This window comes from Micropterus dolomieu, linkage group LG08 (genome assembly GCF_021292245.1).
Source record: "Micropterus dolomieu isolate WLL.071019.BEF.003 ecotype Adirondacks linkage group LG08, ASM2129224v1, whole genome shotgun sequence".
Taxonomy (NCBI): Eukaryota; Metazoa; Chordata; class Actinopteri; order Centrarchiformes; family Centrarchidae; genus Micropterus; species Micropterus dolomieu.
In genome coordinates, this window is record NC_060157.1 from 19,139,044 (window position 1) to 19,157,025 (window position 17,982).

Here is a 17,982-nt window from a genome sequence, read left to right on the forward strand (position 1 = left end):
TAAAATAGAATTGCTACTTTTATAGAAATAAATTGTTGATGCTTTGCTGTGTTAGCCGCATTTTAAAGGAAACATTTGACAGTTTGGGAAATACGTTTATGTGCTTTCTTGTAGAGAGTTAGATGAGAAGTTGACTACCATGCTCATATCTTTATGCTAAATATGAAGCCATAGAGCTAACAGCTGGTTTCCTTAGCTTAGCTTGGGGTTAAGTATTTTTTGGCTGGCCACAGTCACTTTTATTGACTTGTATTGACTTGTATTGCTGTCACTGTGTTGCCAGTTTACCCCTGTTTCCAGTCTTTGTACTAAGCTAACCGGCTGCTGTCTGTAGCTTCCTATTTATTTGTTTCCAGGGTGTGTATTTTCAAACTCTTACAGAGATTGGTGGGAGAGTGAATGGCTCTTATTTGTTGTTTTTTCTGTCACAAACACCTTGACATGTCCTGTATTTGATGTACTGACTTTGCTATGTCTGAAGGAAACTCCATTAAAAGATTTAGGGGGCTGGGGGGACAATCTTGTCCACAAATTTCACATTTTAAAAGCGTAGGTTTTAAGATTATAACATCAGTAAGCTGTATGTAGGTGGGCGATTAAACATATTGACCCAGGGAAACGTACATTGAACATTTAACCTAGGGGAAAAAACATTGCTCAGAACATAAAACCCTTTCAAATGGTCTCACATTAAGAAGATACTAAGCTGGGGGAAATATAACCCTGGAAACATAGGTTCCCTGAGAGAGGTATCAATTTGCCAAGTCTTGGCAAGGAAATTTGTGTATTTTCTAAATTTTCCACCTGGTCCAGGAGGTTGGCTATTATTGTATTTCTATGTATTTCGATATATACCAATACTTAATATTTTATTATCATAAATGTCATCTTTACCTGAAAGGTAAGAGCTGTGTGACAAAATAGAGTAACATGTTCCATATTTTCTTATAAAATGTTGTGGAGTACTACAAAGTTATACCAAATGAAAATGTAAAACATTACACTGCACTGCACTAAGTATAGTACTCGAGTAAATGAACGTTCTCTGCTCTTGTTGCTGTAGGCAATACTGCAGAACACCAGTGATGTTGGAGCCTGTACCCCATCATCTGACCTCCTCCCCCTGCTGATGCTGAGGCCGGCTGCTGATGCCGTAATTACACTCCTGCCACAGCTACAGGAAGTGGGACTGCCATGGGTGGGAACTGTGGAGAGCCTCACAGCAGGCGGTGGGGAACGGTGCACTGAAGGGAGCTCAAAATCAACCAACCAAGGGCCGCCACAGGGCCTAATTACTGAGTGAACATGGCTAATGATGGATCTGCGCTCTGCTGGTGCTGTGTCCGAAATATGCAGCCCTCGTGGCCCACCTTAGAAGACGTGTGGCTGTAGCAGTGTGATACTGCTGTGCATAGACCTCCCACAGTGCTGCTCAGAAATGAGAGAGTGACAGATAGCCAGCATGGACCTCATGTGAAGTACAACAAGTAGGTGTCTGAGTAATGTGCATATATAGAGTATGATTTCATAAATTGAGGCGACTCCTTTTACCTTTGCGTAAATAGATGACTTGGAGAGGTTTTATTGTCAGTTTCCATGTGAGAGCAGGTTGCCTATTCTCCACTGATAACTGTGTGAATGGTTTCGGGGGACAAGGGGAGTGATTTAGAGTGATTTCTTAAAAAGCGTTTCGCAAGAGAGATGCAATCACTCTGCACAGTGATCCTCTTCTTACAGATTTCCCGGTAGTTGGTTGCTGTGACTGATGGCAGTCCGTCCCCCCCAACACACACACACACGCACGCACACACACACACACACACACACACACACACACACACAAATTCCACCTAGTTCCATCAGGAAATCGATGAAACGGAAATGAGGTTCCCCTGGGAGAGCACAGCCTCCCATAGAGTCTCAGGGATGAATATACAGTAGGTGTGGAGGAGAAGCAAACGTCACTTCTTATTGGCATGATAAGCGAGGAACGAGGCTGTGACTGAAGCTGCAGAAGTTGGAGGAGCTGTCCAGATGCTGAAAGACCATCAGGCAGCTTTTAAATTAGCAATAAGGGCCGGTGCCTCTGGGGTAACTAATGCAATGTTAACGATAGGTGAAAATAAATTATTCATCCAGTTGCGTTTGACGCAAATGTTCGGCATATTGATTTAATTTGGTAGTTAATTAGAGTATTTTCACATCTGCATGGAGATCCGCCCCGTTGGTTTCTTAAACAAAAACAACACGGCATTTCACTTTTAATAGATAGTTCGATTCAGTCAAAATATTTCAGCTATTTTCATCTGATCTAAAAATGAGACACAAACTACAGCCCAGTGTTACATTGACGCCCCTTGGTGCTTATTTATTTTCTAATTTTCTAGTTAAAGGTTCTTAAAAAACAATTTGGAGCACAATCACGATCCGTTCAGCCATGGATCAATAGCTTGGATCTGCAACGAGTGTCAGTCGCAGCCCCGCATGTAGGAAAATGCAGACAGGAGGGGTGGAGTTCACAGCTTTTACTTTTCAAACACTGCTCTGGCAGAAGAGCTCATTCTTTGCCTGGGAAACGGCGGAGTTGGCGCTGATGCGTCCTGGCATGTGATCCCGACTTCAGTCAAATCAGTCGCATCACTGCTGCAGCCTGCCATTAAACTTTCCATGCTGCTGGCCGTCCAATGGACAGCACTTAGGAGGTTTTCCCGGACCGTACCCGCTCCTGCTCGCTCGTCAGCTGCCCACCGGCTCCCCACCGTCGACTCTCCAGGTTCAGAGAGACTCACGCAACCCGGGGAGCTGGCCTGGGTCTCCTGTGCGCATGGAGGGAGACGTGATGGACAAAGTGGAGGCCACGGCAACGGTCTGTGACTTCGACCCAATGAGTGGGAGCATTCCGGCCACCAAAGTGGAGATCACCGTGTCGTGCAGGTGAGTCCACTCCGGCGCTGAGGCTGATGTGTCTGCGTCGGAGTTTGGGGATCTGCGCGCGCTTTGGGCGCGTTTAGCAGTGACAAGACAGGACACTGTGTTAATGAGTAATGGACCATTTAACGTGTTGGTGCAACAAAACATAGCTTAAGCGCCGCCAAGTGTCATTTCCTTATGGGAAGAACTACGTTTAACATTATGAAGAATAAAAAAAATGTAAAAAAAATGAGGAAATCCTGGCAGAGATCCTTGCGTAGCTATAAAGACCCATAGACAGCCTACGAGACTACATTTAATGTTTAAGCATTTTAGAGACTTAGTTAGCGTTGGTAATTAAAACATCATACAGCACCTAATTAGCATAGCAGTACTTTACAGAATCTCCTGTATTAAAGTGGCGTGCTGTAAATCTGTCAATCCCTAAACTTTCGCGCATTTGTTTGATTGTCTCTCCTGTTTATTACGCTTAGATGTTTATTAAAAGCCCCCGTCCCCGTCAGAGTGTCTCGTGTCGTGGTTCTACGGAGCTGTAGTGTTGTGCGCGTGCCATGTCGCGTGCCACAGCAGATACCGACCGTCTTAGAGTTTGTTGGCATGTCTGAAAGGTTTCCCCTGAGGCAGGCTATGTCCTGTGAAGCTGGGTAAAAGCTTGACAGGCTACGAAAACGACACCACTTCGCAACAGGAAGGTGAAAACAACAATTACTTGTTGTTAGTCCATTAGACTGTAACTGAATTCCTGCCCCCCCCCCCCAAAAAAAATACAAAACAACAAACAAATAGAAGATGGCAAGTGCCTTGGCTGGATAGGGTGGGGCAGCGCTGGTTGCAGGTAGAGTATAATGTATGCTGCTGCAACATATAGGCTAGTGGCTTTAAATTGGTCGACAAGTACCACCGGTACAGTTTTAATTAACATTTCACATGGAAATTGGCGTTAAATTGTGTTTCCAGGGCCTCTTCATCATTTTGCCATAATCCACAGTGTTCAACTCTTTGTAGCTCCTGGCTACATCAGTGTTAGATGCATGCAAATGAGGTGTTCCCATGTGCACTGCTGTGGTTAAAACTGATCCCACAGAGATTTCAGAAATTAATGTAAAGTCACAGGCTAGAGATTTATTAACCAAACACCCTGCTGCCATCGCTTTCTTCAGTCCTCTCTCATCTGCTCTCTTCTCGAAGTCTCCGTTCACTCAGTCCGTTATGTGGAGGGGAAACTGATTGACTGCCTTTCTTGTTGCAAACACTGCGTTGTCATCAATATTGTAATGTTCAACAAACTCAACATTGCTCTTTCAATGTAGGCGACCTTATAACCCATTTAGGATATTAAATAATTAGTCACGTTTCAGAACAAATGTGTTAACCTTTATAGAGTATTGAGTGGATGATGCAGTCACAGGGATGGCTGTGTAAAGAAGATGATAAGCATTAAACTCTATACACAAGCCCACAGACCGAAAGAATCGAATTGTGTGTTAAACTGAGGCAAGAGTAAGTGTGTGTGTGGTGAGGTTCGCACATGGAGCTTGGGTTGTGTGCTTGTTTTTTATCCATTGTGGGGCATGTGTTGTGAGTAGCAGCTGGACTTGTGTGTTTTCCCTCTTGGTACACGCTTGTGTTTTTTTCCCCAGACCTTCATACTTTAAGCTGGGATATGTGTTGATGCCCCCGGGCTGTGTCGATCCACAGCTCCCTTGTCTGTCATTAATGTCTTGCTCCAGGCCACAGTCGGATGGAGGAGAAAAATACAGTCCTGTTTCCTCTAGGCCTTGAAACATTTTCTGCTTTAGATGCAAATATGTCTGGTCCTGTCTGTTCTTCTTTGTGACTTGCGGAGATTGCTGCAGTAGCTCATGTCTGACCTCTGAAGACTGCTTCAAAGTTCAAACACTGGACAGCTCAAGAGTTGAACACATATGAAATAAACAGCCATGCATGCAGCCAATCCTCCCACTTAACCAGCACAGAAGCAAACAGAAACAATGGTTGTTATGTGGGTGAAAGGCGCAGGCTCCACAACTCTGTGTAATTGATTTAGTAAGCCTGAAAGCTCTGAGGTTGCAGCGCACATGGAATTGAATTGCGGCGTGCAGCCCTACAGGCAGTCTCATAACCCTCTGCCAATATTGCAGCAAGCCCCCTGACAAACTGGAGGGACTGAAGCAGACAACCCCTTATCAAAACAAGTGCATATCGCTGTGATAGCACGATGTTCCCCGTCTATGGCTCTGATTGGTTTTGCTCACAGGTCAGCCGGTGAGCTGAGCCCAGAGCATCTGCTTCTTAGCTGTGCGGGCTACACTGCAGCTCAGCTTTAAGATGTCTCTTCAAATTCAAGTGGCCTCTATTCCTACATCTGCCTTATCAAACGCATGCCATTAAATACAGTTCAGTGGGTTAGGGCCAGTGGCCCCTTGGTGCTTTTACAGGCTCGATACTACCTCTTACGTGGCAATAATGAGTGTGTTCAATAATTAATAGCTCTGATGAATATTTCACAAGTTGTCTATGCAGTTTGATGCAACATGCTTTAATTATGAGCAAAGTAGTAAATGTGAGTCCTGCTGAATTGTAAAATGTGCCCTTTCTATATCTCTGCTCACCAGACTGTCTCAGAGTTCCCATGTACAATGACTTAAGGGAAATAGGGGCTTCAGCTCTGTGGTTCCACTGTGAAGACTTTTGGTAATGAATGTTGGAAAAAATGTGCACACAGACCAAAATCGCAAAGCCCTGAAAAGCACATGGATCTTCATTTAATTAAAATTTCCCCCTATGTCCCTCTTCGGTACATCACAGTACAGATCCATGTACAGGATAAAAGTGATGATTTGTAAATGCACTGTTTACTGTATGTACCTCTGTGACCAGAATGAGGCAGCATAGTTGATAAGCTTGACAACCCTGACAAAGGCTTACAACCCTTATCAGAGCAGAGCGAGGGAATAGGAATTTCTTGCTCCTCATTTGTTAGATAGTTACCGCCCAGATTGAAGGGGAAGAAAATAACAGAATGGGTTGATGTAAAGCCCAGATTTGGACACTGTATCATTGTGAGCACATGATATACACTATAGTCCAACAAAACCACCAAGCACAAGTTCATGGCATGAATTTTTATTACACCCCCATATGAAAACAGTTCAACAGAGGGCATATTATAGACATTTTCCTTTGCAGCGTGTCTAAACACACCAGAGGTATGCTGTTAAAAGGGAAATCAGCTGACAAAGCCACCCTCCCTTCCACTGTGGTCAGCCTCCCACCTGACAGCTTGAATGTCGAACTTTATCAACCGCCATGGCCCATTTCATCAAGGCAAAGACACTGCGTCTTCTCCCTCCTGTTCTCTGCGGTTGACTTTGGAAGTTGCTGTGAGAGATTGGTTAGTGTAGCATTGCATCCAATCAATGCACTCCATATCAGGGGCGATCTAACTCAACCAGGCTACTCCGCTCGAGTGGGATTCATTACCTGGTGGAACGCTCGCAGGAGAGGATCCCCGGTGCTCAAAGGGCACTGATTGCTGTTCCCTGGGGTCAGTCTGAAAACTTGGGCCGTGGTTCTTGATCTGAACTCGTCCTGAGGCGGTCATTGCAGCAGGCGGGGGGAGGCCTAATGAAATCATCAGAAAGATTGGGAAGTGTGGCATTGGCGCTCGATCTGTCAAAAACAATTGCTTGAGCAGAGCAATTGGGATTTAAGCTCTGTTACAACCTATTCTTTCTTCGGATGCATTGTTATGGCCTGTAACTCTGCTGTTGTTGTGTTAATAGCTGTCGTAGCTGTTGATTTCAGGCAGTCTTGGTTACCCATTCTGTCAAACCCCGTGACCTGTTTTTTCTGGATGAAACATCCTTTTGTTTTGCCCCGGCAGAAAGCAAGTTTGAATTGAACTAGTTTGCATTGTGTAAGAGCATAAAATATTAATAAAAGATCTCCCTGAGTAGGAGAGAAATTTCAATTTACTGTGCTGTTCTTTCCGCTCCGTGTTCTGGGTTAAGACTGACCTGGGGCGAGCTCGCAGCTTTTATCTCGCAGGGTGGCTTGTGTGTGTGTGAGTGATGTGTCGCATCTGTTTTGAGGATCGAGGCTGAGAGACAAGAGGGTGCCAAGAGGTGGCTGATTTTTTTTTTTTTTTTCAATTTTGGGGATGTTAAGATTGCAGCAGGCGAGGCTCACAGGTCGATGAAGCGGATAATTATGCATGAACCCCTGACACAGTGAAAATGAGTTTGGATCCCAGACACTTGGCTTGTGGTGGTGTCAGTGTTATTAATATATTCTCATTTGGGATATATGACAGCAGAGGGGGGATCCCATGCCAGTAGTTTATAACACTCTGCATGTTGCCCGTGTCATCTGAAAGTGTTGATTGGAATGACAGGAAAAGTCACGAGTGGGGGTGTAGCAATAAGAAATCAAAGCTGTCCCTCCGGGCTCAGAAGTATCAAGCTGCTTTTGACACTATTTTCAGAGAACCTTAAGGGTCAGCAGAGTATGTTAGTGAATTTCTGTGTCGGGGGATATTTGACCGAACGTCACAGCTTGTCTGGGAAATATGAGAGCTGGTGTCGGATTTGTACAAAGTGTGACAGTTTGCTCAGTGAGGATTTCACCACATTATGTTGCATATGTTGAAGGTCTCTCACTTGTTGACACTCTTAACCGAAGGCCTAAATAAGCTACTCATTGTCAGGTTATTGTCATTCCTGTGGACCTCTCTGAGTAAGTAAATTTTCTGATACATTCATGTGGACATGTTGCACAAAAGCCAAAAGGAATATTTCTGCCTGTGTGGGTGAGAATGTGTGTGTGGTTTTCTACAGAGCTGTATACAGAGCTGAAACGTACAAATTCAATTAATTTTCACTGTAGGGAAATCTATTATCAGTCAAAATGTGTGACTTGTACAAGATAAAGTTAACCACAAGCTACACAACTGTGAAATTATTATTCTGTAGTAGTTGTCAGTTAGTCTAATTTCAAGTTTGTTTTAAGTTTGTTCTTGACTTGTGTTAAATGCCTTCAGTATAAAGTGCCTTGAAGAGGAATTTAGTTTCCCATCTTCAACTAGAAGATCACTCACTTGTAGCAACACTATGAAATGTCAGCCCAAACTCTGAAAGAATGAATAGAGACAATTTCCTCATAGGACCTTTCTGTGAGCCTCTGCAGCCTATATTTACCCATAACACCCCCCTCTCTGTGTAGGTTGGCAAAGATGTTTATGCCGTATAGCATAATAAAAGTGTCTGTATCTGTCACCTCACTGCACAGTGAGCCGCTAACAGCAGCTTTATGGTCGGAGCAAGCTAGCTGCTGGGTGCTAGTCAACAATATTGCCAAGCAAACTCATTTTTGTACTTTGACCGTGTCTTTTTCACACGTAACGTTAATGTTAGCTATATCGTTACCTTCAGGGCATCAGCCGTGCAATATGCTAACGCCAAGTTAGCTAACCTTTAAAATAAACAGTAAAACACAAAACACGGCAACACTTACAGCTTTCAAGTTTGAAGTCAGGTCACGTACAGCCCATGGCGGTCAGTCCTTGAACTGTTACGGAGCTCGTTATGGTTGTGGAACTTTTGAAGCACTAATTTATTAATTTAACACTCACTGAAGTGTGAATTTTGAACATTGCAGTTGTAGCGGTGCTTGCCATCCTCCGCGGTAGGCTTGACCAATAGCGCAGTATCTCAATTTTGGGGTTATCGCGACAGCCCTACCAACAACTTATAAAAACATATGAAAACCATATAAAATGCGCATTAACATAAGATTTATTATATTTATTTATTTAAAGTATATAAATTTTAAAGTATATAAATATGCACAGTTTACATAAATACAAATGAGTCTTCAGAAGACAGTGATAGTGACTGCAATGAGCCCAACAATTGACATAAATACAGTACAGGAGTCTACAGCGTTTCTCCTGTTCCTGTTCCACTTTAACAACCAATTCGACAACTGGCAGATTGTAAATGAACAAAATATATATATATTGGTTTGGTGACTAAACACCATAATGTGTTATCATGTGCAATGGGTGAATATAGTCTGCAGACACACATCGCATACAGCAGCAGAAAACCGTGTAATGTTTTTACAAGAGTAGGTAACACTGAGAGCTTCAGTTTACAAGCTCGTAGCAAGTCAGACAGACAAACCATGACATGGTCCCCCACTTCAAAGTCCCCACATCATCTAAGCTACAAGTTAACTTTCCCTGCATTCACTTTAAAGTGATTTTCTTCTGTCAAATTTCCCTCAGCAGTCTTATAAAAACCAAAATACACCCACACTTCAGACTTCCGCCATTTTTTTGTTTTCATTGACCCAAAACAAACCCACGTTTCATGCTGTGCATGCATGCCTTCGTCTTGGAGACTTTGGTTGATGGAGGACAGTATTCACGGTGAGTTTTTTTTAAAGCACAGTAATGATTGATGATTTTAATGATAATTCACATTTGAAATGACACTACTGGTCATTGGGAATTTCACTGTGTTTTATCATAATACCGGTTCATCCCTAATTAGGACATTATCTTTCTTCATAGTTAGACAGCTACTTAACTACATTCATGAAAATACTAAATAATGCGTGCAAGTGAATAGGTGTGTGTGTTTATAAGGTGGTTATGCCTCTGAATACTTGCAGTGCTAGTTAATGTTCGTCTGTTCATATACATAATGGTCGTTACCTAACTGCTATGTGCTGCTTTTGAGGCTCAACGTGAGTCCACCACCAATTAGACAGCTCCGTCTCCACCCTATATGGTGCACTCGCAGCTATCTCATCCCTCACTAACATCCATTAGCGTTATCCTCTGAGAGAATTTCTTCGTATGTTTTATTATCATGATCACTATTGAGATTGACTCTGCTCTTTCCACCCCACACTTGACTGAATTCATGCGAGGTTCTTCTCTCTCTGTACTGATTTAATGATCAGTTACTGTCATTTCAAAGCCAAAATATGTATGAGCTTAGAAATGCTTTACTGTGCCTGATTCGTTTCCTAGTGTACAATTTAACATGCTTTACGTCGACAGTCTGTGAAGTACATGGTTAGTGTGTGCCATTTGCAACTTGGGTTTTTTGAGATGGTACGGCGAGATGAAGGGAAATTGCCATGAATTTGCAGTAGGCTAAGTGCAGAGTGCTCTGCCAGGGTTATAACAACCCTATAGTATCAGTGTGTTCATCTCCCTCAGCCCCTTGCAAAAAAAAAGACCTTTCTCTGCACAAACCCCGAGCTGTTACAGTGCGCAATTAGCAGTGATATTATTCCCTGGTTAGACATTAGTCACACACCAAAAGCCAGTCCGAAACAGGCAGTCACAGCGTATGTGCATTCTCATTTATTATAGCAGCAGAAGAGCGAGTTTTATGACTGAGATTCTGACACTGCCCGTGAGATGGGTGCCCAGGGAATGCTCTGCTGCAGGTATTGTCGACCTGCAGAGATCCCAGGTTGAACAGAAACTGAATAATTAAACAGATGGAGGAGAAGAAGACACCTGGTGCCATCGTAGTGAAGGTTAGCAGATGGGTCTGTGGCTAATAAAGGGACCAGATTGTGCGTTGAATGTAATGGAGGGGAGTTTTTGAGATCCAGACAAAAGCAACATTACTCTCATCATCTGTCACCATCCGGCGGATTCAGTTACGCAATGCAGGAAGGGATCATATCCAGAAATGAAATGCAGGAGTGCATGAGCTTTTATCGGTTGTTTGAATCTGTTTGTTTTCATTTCAGCAGTAGTGCTTCTTACATGCCTCTACCTGATGACCTTTCCTGTATAATGTATTGTACATTATTTTCTATGAATCACAAAAATACCCCCAAGGAAAACTGAATATTTCAGTGTAAATTATGGTATTCCTCGCATTTGTAAAGGGTCAGCCAACCTCTGCAGCAATATATATCCCCATTGTTTGGTTCTCTGACTCATAAACCCCTGAGGAGCTGCTTAAGGGTGTATTAGACAAAAAGTAGACCCACTGACCCAGTGATGTGTGAGTGGAAACAAAGTGTCTGTCCTTAGTCAAAAGAGAGAGGCCAGAGGGCAGTAGAGGAAACGGCAGAGTAGACTTGAAAATGCAAACCATCCTTCACTTTCTTCCCCCGGCAATCTCCCATTGTCTTGATTATCTTGAGAATGTACTTCCTCTAACCCAGTGAGAGACTTCACTTTACAAGCTTGTATTTGTCGTGTCCATTTAAAAACCAATGAAAAGCATCTCATATTGGTATTGGCCAGCCAGATTCAAGATTAATTAAAATCACGTTCCCCTAAATTAGATGCTGTTTCTCCAAGGTGCCAATTATGATTTTGACAACTCTTAGAAAGTGGAGGAGAATAAAGAGACTGCTAACAAATATGGCCCTATGGGTGCAGGAATTCATTCCCACATTTCTTAGTTTAGTAATGAGCAACATGGACCAAGGAGCTGCTAAATTATCTCCAGGGATCTGACCAAGAGAGTGTGTGCTCCAAATATATAAACCCACTTAGCCTGTGGTGGAAACATTTATTAATATTTTTGCCAAACTATATCCTATATATGCTATATATATCTTTTTTAAAAGATATTTATACAGCAAGAAAGAGTTTGCAGATTTGAGATTTAATTTCAGAGTAGATGCATTGGTTGGGTGATTCTAATTCAGTGTTTGCAGATTTTACTGCCTTTCTTAATGAATCAAAGTGTGCAAAACCAATAACTACAAGCTTAATTCACTGACTAATAAACAAACATTACGTTGCCTGGGATAATTAGACAGAGAAAGAAAGCTATTAAAATGAAATATTTTTCTTCATTTCACAAGTGAAATGGAATTTCATTTCTTGTAGTTTTGTTTGTTCTACATCTAATAATACACTCGCATGTGATAAATAAAATATTAAGTGCTCCAATGGCAAGAGCAGATGATTGCACTCAGAGGGTTTAATGACGGTGGTGGGACCAAGAGGAGTAGGAGTAGCTGTTTTCGTTCACGTGTTTCAAACTAGATGGTCATAGTGATCACAAATATATGAAACAAGGCTGATACATGAAATGTGGTGTGGATGAAAAGAAGCTGGATGGAATTACTTTTGTCCCACTTTCAACTAACTTCATCTTCATCAGCACACTTTCTCAACTTTCGGGCTAATGATCTTCTCTTATTCCACTGAGATTTTGAAGAGAGAAGGAGTTAACTTTTGAAATAGGCAGCGTTACTTCAGTGAAAGCAGACGGATTATCTGAGATCTTAATACCCATCCTGCAGCACCGTTCTGTGTTTTCCGAGCCATGTGCACAGTGAGATGGTGGATTAATTTGTATAGGTGTATAAATCTGTATACTAATAATCTCTCCTTGGAAATGTGAGGTTGAGCTACTTAAAATTAACACTTGTTTTGTACAGTAACATTATATAAAAGTGAAACGGGATGTTTTACCTGCAGTCCTTGTTCAATGTGGCACATTCCCCTCTGCATTGAGATATGGGATAAGGTGACGGACAAGCTAATTTGTCGGAGGGTAATGAATGCCAGACAGTAACAGGTGGATACAGAAGCTGTTAGTCATGGATGGCTTTGTTATCTCCAATGATAATTACACTGACAATGTTTCAACTGTAGTCAGGTCAGCCCAAGGCTAATACCCAACAAAGCTGCATCTATTTTGTGTCCAGGAATGCAGAATAAGATGACATGAATGATGCCCTGTTGCTTGGATTCAGTCCTAAAATCCCATCTATATTCATTGAAATCCTGCTGTCCCCTGAAGGGAAGAGGACTGTTCTTAAATGCATGCAGGTTATTTGTTGACGCTGTTCACAATCAGGAGCCAGAAAAAAGACACAAATGTCACATCTAAAATGTTGAATGAAGCGACTCATGGTGGATTTAAAGGTTATAATCTGCTTTATTGGATCTTACAGTACGTGACGGAACGAGAAACAAAAGGAAATACTAAAGGGAATCACTCGGTTGGGGAAACTCTCAGAATTCCCCTCTGTCTCCCACATTTCAGTCCTGAAGAGGCTAAAAAGATTGGAGGAATAATATTAATGCTGATTGCGACTCTTATCTCGAATGAGCCAATCAGAGTGCCTGGCAGCGTGAAAAGGTGTTGGATGATGATCAGTGTCTGGGAACTGGATAGCTTCTCCACAGCAAGCTTTATTTAAGGGTTTCAGAGGATTCAGGGTGTGGGAAATGCTGTTGTAGGTATCCCGACATGCAGTAATAGCCTGTTATCTTTGATTGTGGTTCAAACTGAGGTAGACTGAATGGGAACTGGTCTGAATGAGTGCAACTTCTACTGCTGTCAAGATACTCATAACATTATGATCCCATGGTACATTCATTTTGCAGTGACTCCAGGATGTTCCCATGGATGCTGCATGAGCTTTGAATCTAAACTAGCCTATGCATGCATACTGATGGACATATCTAATGTACTGATACTACCATGTTGCTTTGAGTGGTGTAAATAAATCCTCATATGTACTCTATTGTGGCTTGTTGCTTTCTTTCCTGAGGCCAGAGTCACCAGAGCAACAACAGTGAGACTTCTCACCTTCACTCCGTAGTACTACTAGACTGCGATAGATCTCATTACGTGTTAAATGTCCTCTTTCCTCTGAGTCGTCATGGACATATTAATAGAACTGGATACTGTTTTCTAGGAAAGCCCATCATTCATTCTAATTAGAGTTGCTCACTAGTGGTACATGGTTCTTCACACTTTCACATTTTTTGACGCATATTATGCATGCATTTATTGGTCTTGATGAATTGTTTTGTCAACAATGAACTGATGATGAAATGATTTGTTTTTGTCTGACTAGCAGTCCAAAACGCAAATATATCCAGTTTACTATCTTAATAAACAAACAACAACAAACAAATAAAAGCAGAAAATCCATTCACTTGACAAACTGCAACCACAAAATGTTTTCCATATTTTCTTAAAATAATGATTTAAACAATTAATTCATTATCAAAATAATTCATCATCTGCATAGCCTGGTGTTATTCCTGTTGTCAAACTCAAAAAGCTAGATAGATTTTAGTGAAATTTAGTGGAAAATGCTTAATTTGTGTTTACATTTTTGCTTTTTAGTCCTGAACCTACTGTAATAGCCTCTGAGCACAGGCAGGCACAAGTGGTTTTCTTGCTACTGGTTTATTGAAAATCCTCACTCCAACTCCACCATGAAAACTAAATAAACTACATTGACGAGAAAATATAAAAACCATGTTAGCTTAACATAAACAGTAACATGCACAGAATGTGGAATAACATTTACTAAAGTAAAATATAAACAAACAAACACCTCGTTGGCTGCATACTACAAACAAACGGAAGTCTTTGAGTCTCCAGACTTAAACTTACCACCGCTCCCACTAAAATCTGATGTAACCCGTGTTAAACTTTTCACCTGAGCACACAAAGATAGTCTCTCTGCTTGCCAGCCGGAGTTGCTCAGCAGTCCCAGTCACACAAGAGCTGCCCAACGAGACTTGTTTATGATTTAAAAATAAAAGTATAAATAACAAATGCAACTTTAAAACAAAAGGTAAACAAATTACGCAAATACGTCCTTTAATGGCAGCTCCGTGCGTGTGCATGTTGTGAGAAGCTGCTGTTTAATAAATGTAGAGGATTGTGCAGCCATGGTGAAGGTATGCACTCGCTGAATGCTTTGCAGTGCCAAACTGTTTTCATAAATAGTGTGCACGTTTTTACTGACACCTCTGCCTCTGTGTCCTCAGTGTCCTTTCACTCAGCTTTAATGTGTTCATTGTACTGCTTAGTTGGAAATGAAATCTCAAGGGCAGAATGGTTTATGTGAAGTTAAGTGTGGTTGTGAATTACTATGCAATTGTCTTGTAGCTCTTTGCGAATAGGATCCTTTGGTTTTGAACTGTGTAAGAGAGGAAGCATTTACACAAGTAAACAAAATTAGATGGAGCTTCCCAACTAGTACACGGCAGTCAAAAATTCAATGAAATTAATCACATGCTGGACTCCAATGAGATTTTGATGTGTAGCTGTTTCCTTCTCTTACAGGAATCTCTTGGACCGAGACACTTTCTCCAAATCCGACCCATGTAAGTTCTCATCCCTCTACGATGCTAATTGTAGTTTAGCCTTCACTTCAGACGTTTTATGGTTTCCTTTTCTTCACTTCACGTCAGAATATGGTTCATTGATGCCTCCTCTCCTTTTGCCAAGCTTTACTTTTTACTTTCGCTGAGCATAACTGTGATTCAGTTTACTCTGCTATTTCAAAGTGTTCCTTCAATAACTGCATATCATTTGCACAGTAATGTGACAACCTTTTCTCACTGAGAGCTACAGAAAGTACCTTAATGCATGCAGGGTATAAGCGTCAGCCTTTGAATACAAATGGGTGTCTTTTTGGTGAGACACATGGGGAACCGCTATTAAGGCATTTTCTTTGATACTCCCTGAAGGACAGAGAATGGAAGATACATTTAACATAATAAGGAGGAGGTTCAAGCCCTTTGTGTAAATAAGCTACTGGGAAAATGTCATACTCGCCCTGTTTTGTATTCGCCTGAAGATGAACCTTGGGATATTTGACAGGTCACGCTGTGTTCTCCAGCCTCAGCTTCATTTGAAGTCACAAAATCAAATAGGAATCAGGAAAATCCCACCATGAAGAAATTGTGTTTCGATTGCATGGCCTAAATTATGCTCCTGGAGCCTTCAATCTTGCTTTAGCGCTTTGTTCTTTGCATGCCGACCCATCATGCATAGAATTTGATGCAGCGTGCGCAGCATCATCAAGCCTGGCACTTCATTATGCTGTCAGGGCGTGGCAGGATAATTAATGATGAATGTCAGCAAAGAAGGAACAAAACAAACACCATTTGAGGAAGCAGGATGCTTGATTGAGATTGTTTAGTGACAATGTATTCCTCTGCTCTCTCCTTCTCCCTTCGCCTCCTCTCTTTGCAGTGGTTGTGTTGTACACACAGGGCGTGGAGACCAAGCAGTGGAGAGAGGTAAGAGATCACAGCCTGTCAACACAACTCAATCAGCCTGTCTCCTCTACATGACAGCCCGTTCTCTGTTTACAAGCTCCATTCCCTCCTCTCTCTCAAGGTAAATGCTGTGAGTGCCTATCATTTACAATTGATTTACCCTGCAAATATCCAAGCGCTGGTCAGCACTCTGTTAGCTGTGACTGATTGGTTGATTAGGGTGACAGCTACTCGTATCGATAAAGATTTGCCTGTGCGTCACAATCCCCCCCCCAGCTGTTGGCCACTGGGCCTTAATTAGAACAGAGAGGCAGATAAAGTAGAGGTAGATATTGAAGAAAGACAAGGGGTAAGATTATCATTTGTCCCTGTAATCCCAATGGACAGACATACACACAAATGGCAATTTAAATTACATCTCAAAGGGAATACTTAATTCAATATTTTTTTCAGATATCTAAGGCAGCCCAGCCAGTCTTTGTGAACATAAAACAGTGTTTTCAAAAGCTGAAACCCACTGAAGTCAGAAAGGTATGACACAATCAATACTGTATGTACAGTACATGCTGCCTAACAGGAATTTCACACTAAAATCCTGTTTGATTGAATAGGAGTGCTCTGTTTATTGACTACAGAGAGACACTAGTGTCATACTGGTGCACAGTGGTGTTACACAACATATTTAAGAGCGGGCTCTAACATACAAAGGTTTCAGTTATGTATCTGTGTTTTGGTGGTACAGGCTCTTAAAACAGATTTAACATAGATGAGAGAAACAAAATCTCACCTTCACATGGCAAAGCAACAAACACGCGCGCGCGCACACGCACACACACACACGCACGCACGCACGCACGCACGCACGCACACACACACACACACACACACACACACACAAACTGCCTGTTGCCCAGTAGACTCTAGAGAGATCTTCTCATCGCTCTGCAAAAAACTGAGTAAGCGTCTGCTTGTGGAATAGCAGTCCAACGATTGTTTAACTCTCAAACAATAGCTGTCCTTGCTTTCCAAACCATTTCCTCGCTCTCAAGGTTTACATTTTTTTTTACAGCTGCTTACACACAAAATCTTTACATGTCACACGATTTTTGAAACTTCTCACTCAAATAGCAAAACCTCATCTCAAATCTCCAAAACCATTAGCTATTTCTCAGCCTTTCACTCAGTTTTCAATTACATAAAATACTTTTTTCAAAACACTACACACAATTCTCTACCTAAGACACAAACATCTAACAGGAAGTGACCTGCTTTCTTTTTCCAAACACAACCAATGAAAATGCTACGCTTATTCATGAGGTCACACAACCACTCCTCACATGTGCAAACACTAACTGCTTTACTGATCACTAACCAATCACTGCTTTAGTATACAGTAGACCTATACATAGGTCAAAGGTCAGATTACCTGTTTTGAACGATGGTAGGCCAACAATGGACAGAGAGCAAGGGGACGACAACAAGGACAAGTTCAAGGAGAAGAGGAGGAGGAGAGCCATCACTGATGAGTTCAGGGCCACACTTATTGATCATGTGATCAGCCACAGGTTGACAATGAGAGAAGCCAAACTTGAGTCGCTTTACAGTGCCATCCATAATTTGAACCTTCAGAAATTAGGTTGCAGCAATCTAATGGTTATTTCAGCATTACAGGATTGTAAAATAAGTTTTTATTTTTGGCAATATAAGTAAAAATGATACTTTTGTTTTACAAATGTTTATGGTTCCCTTTTCTTGTATGCTGCTGGATACAACACTGTGCTACTGTTACAATAGTAATGTTTTGCCAAATAAATCTTTGCTATTTCTACATTGCATTGGTGTTTACAGTGTACTTTTCAGCACCTCCTAGCAGATTACTTTCACTCTAGAACATTGTATGGAAATGTACACATAAGCCTATGACAGACAAAAGAGCTTTAAATTTAGAATAACAGTGTGTAAATGCTATATTAAAGAACTTACTGTTTTGAAAAAAGTGCTTGCCATCTGATGAAAGT

At 41.7% G+C, this 17,982-nt stretch overlaps 1 protein-coding gene and 1 long non-coding RNA gene across 3 annotated transcripts in view; one reads left to right on the forward strand and one right to left on the reverse strand.

The window, feature by feature from the left end:
* The first annotated feature begins 2,558 nt into the window (after positions 1 to 2,558).
* The window catches only part of cpne5a (copine Va), a 76,601-nt gene continuing 61,177 nt past the window's right edge, over positions 2,559 to 17,982 (forward strand). The window contains exons 1-3 of one of the 2 annotated variants that reach the window (XM_046057036.1): positions 2,559 to 2,934; positions 15,024 to 15,064; positions 15,939 to 15,985. In XM_046057036.1, the coding sequence (XP_045912992.1) occupies positions 2,825 to 2,934; positions 15,024 to 15,064; positions 15,939 to 15,985 (198 nt within the window). In that variant the 5' untranslated portion in view covers positions 2,559 to 2,824. The remainder of the gene's footprint in view (positions 2,935 to 15,023; positions 15,065 to 15,938; positions 15,986 to 17,982) is intronic. The other variant, XM_046057037.1, reaches the window with a different exon arrangement.
* On the reverse strand, positions 6,042 to 6,908 carry LOC123975506. Its single transcript, XR_006826071.1, has 2 exons — positions 6,415 to 6,908; positions 6,042 to 6,312 (listed from the first exon to the last, which is right to left on the reverse strand). It is a non-coding gene; the product is annotated as an uncharacterized LOC123975506 (long non-coding RNA).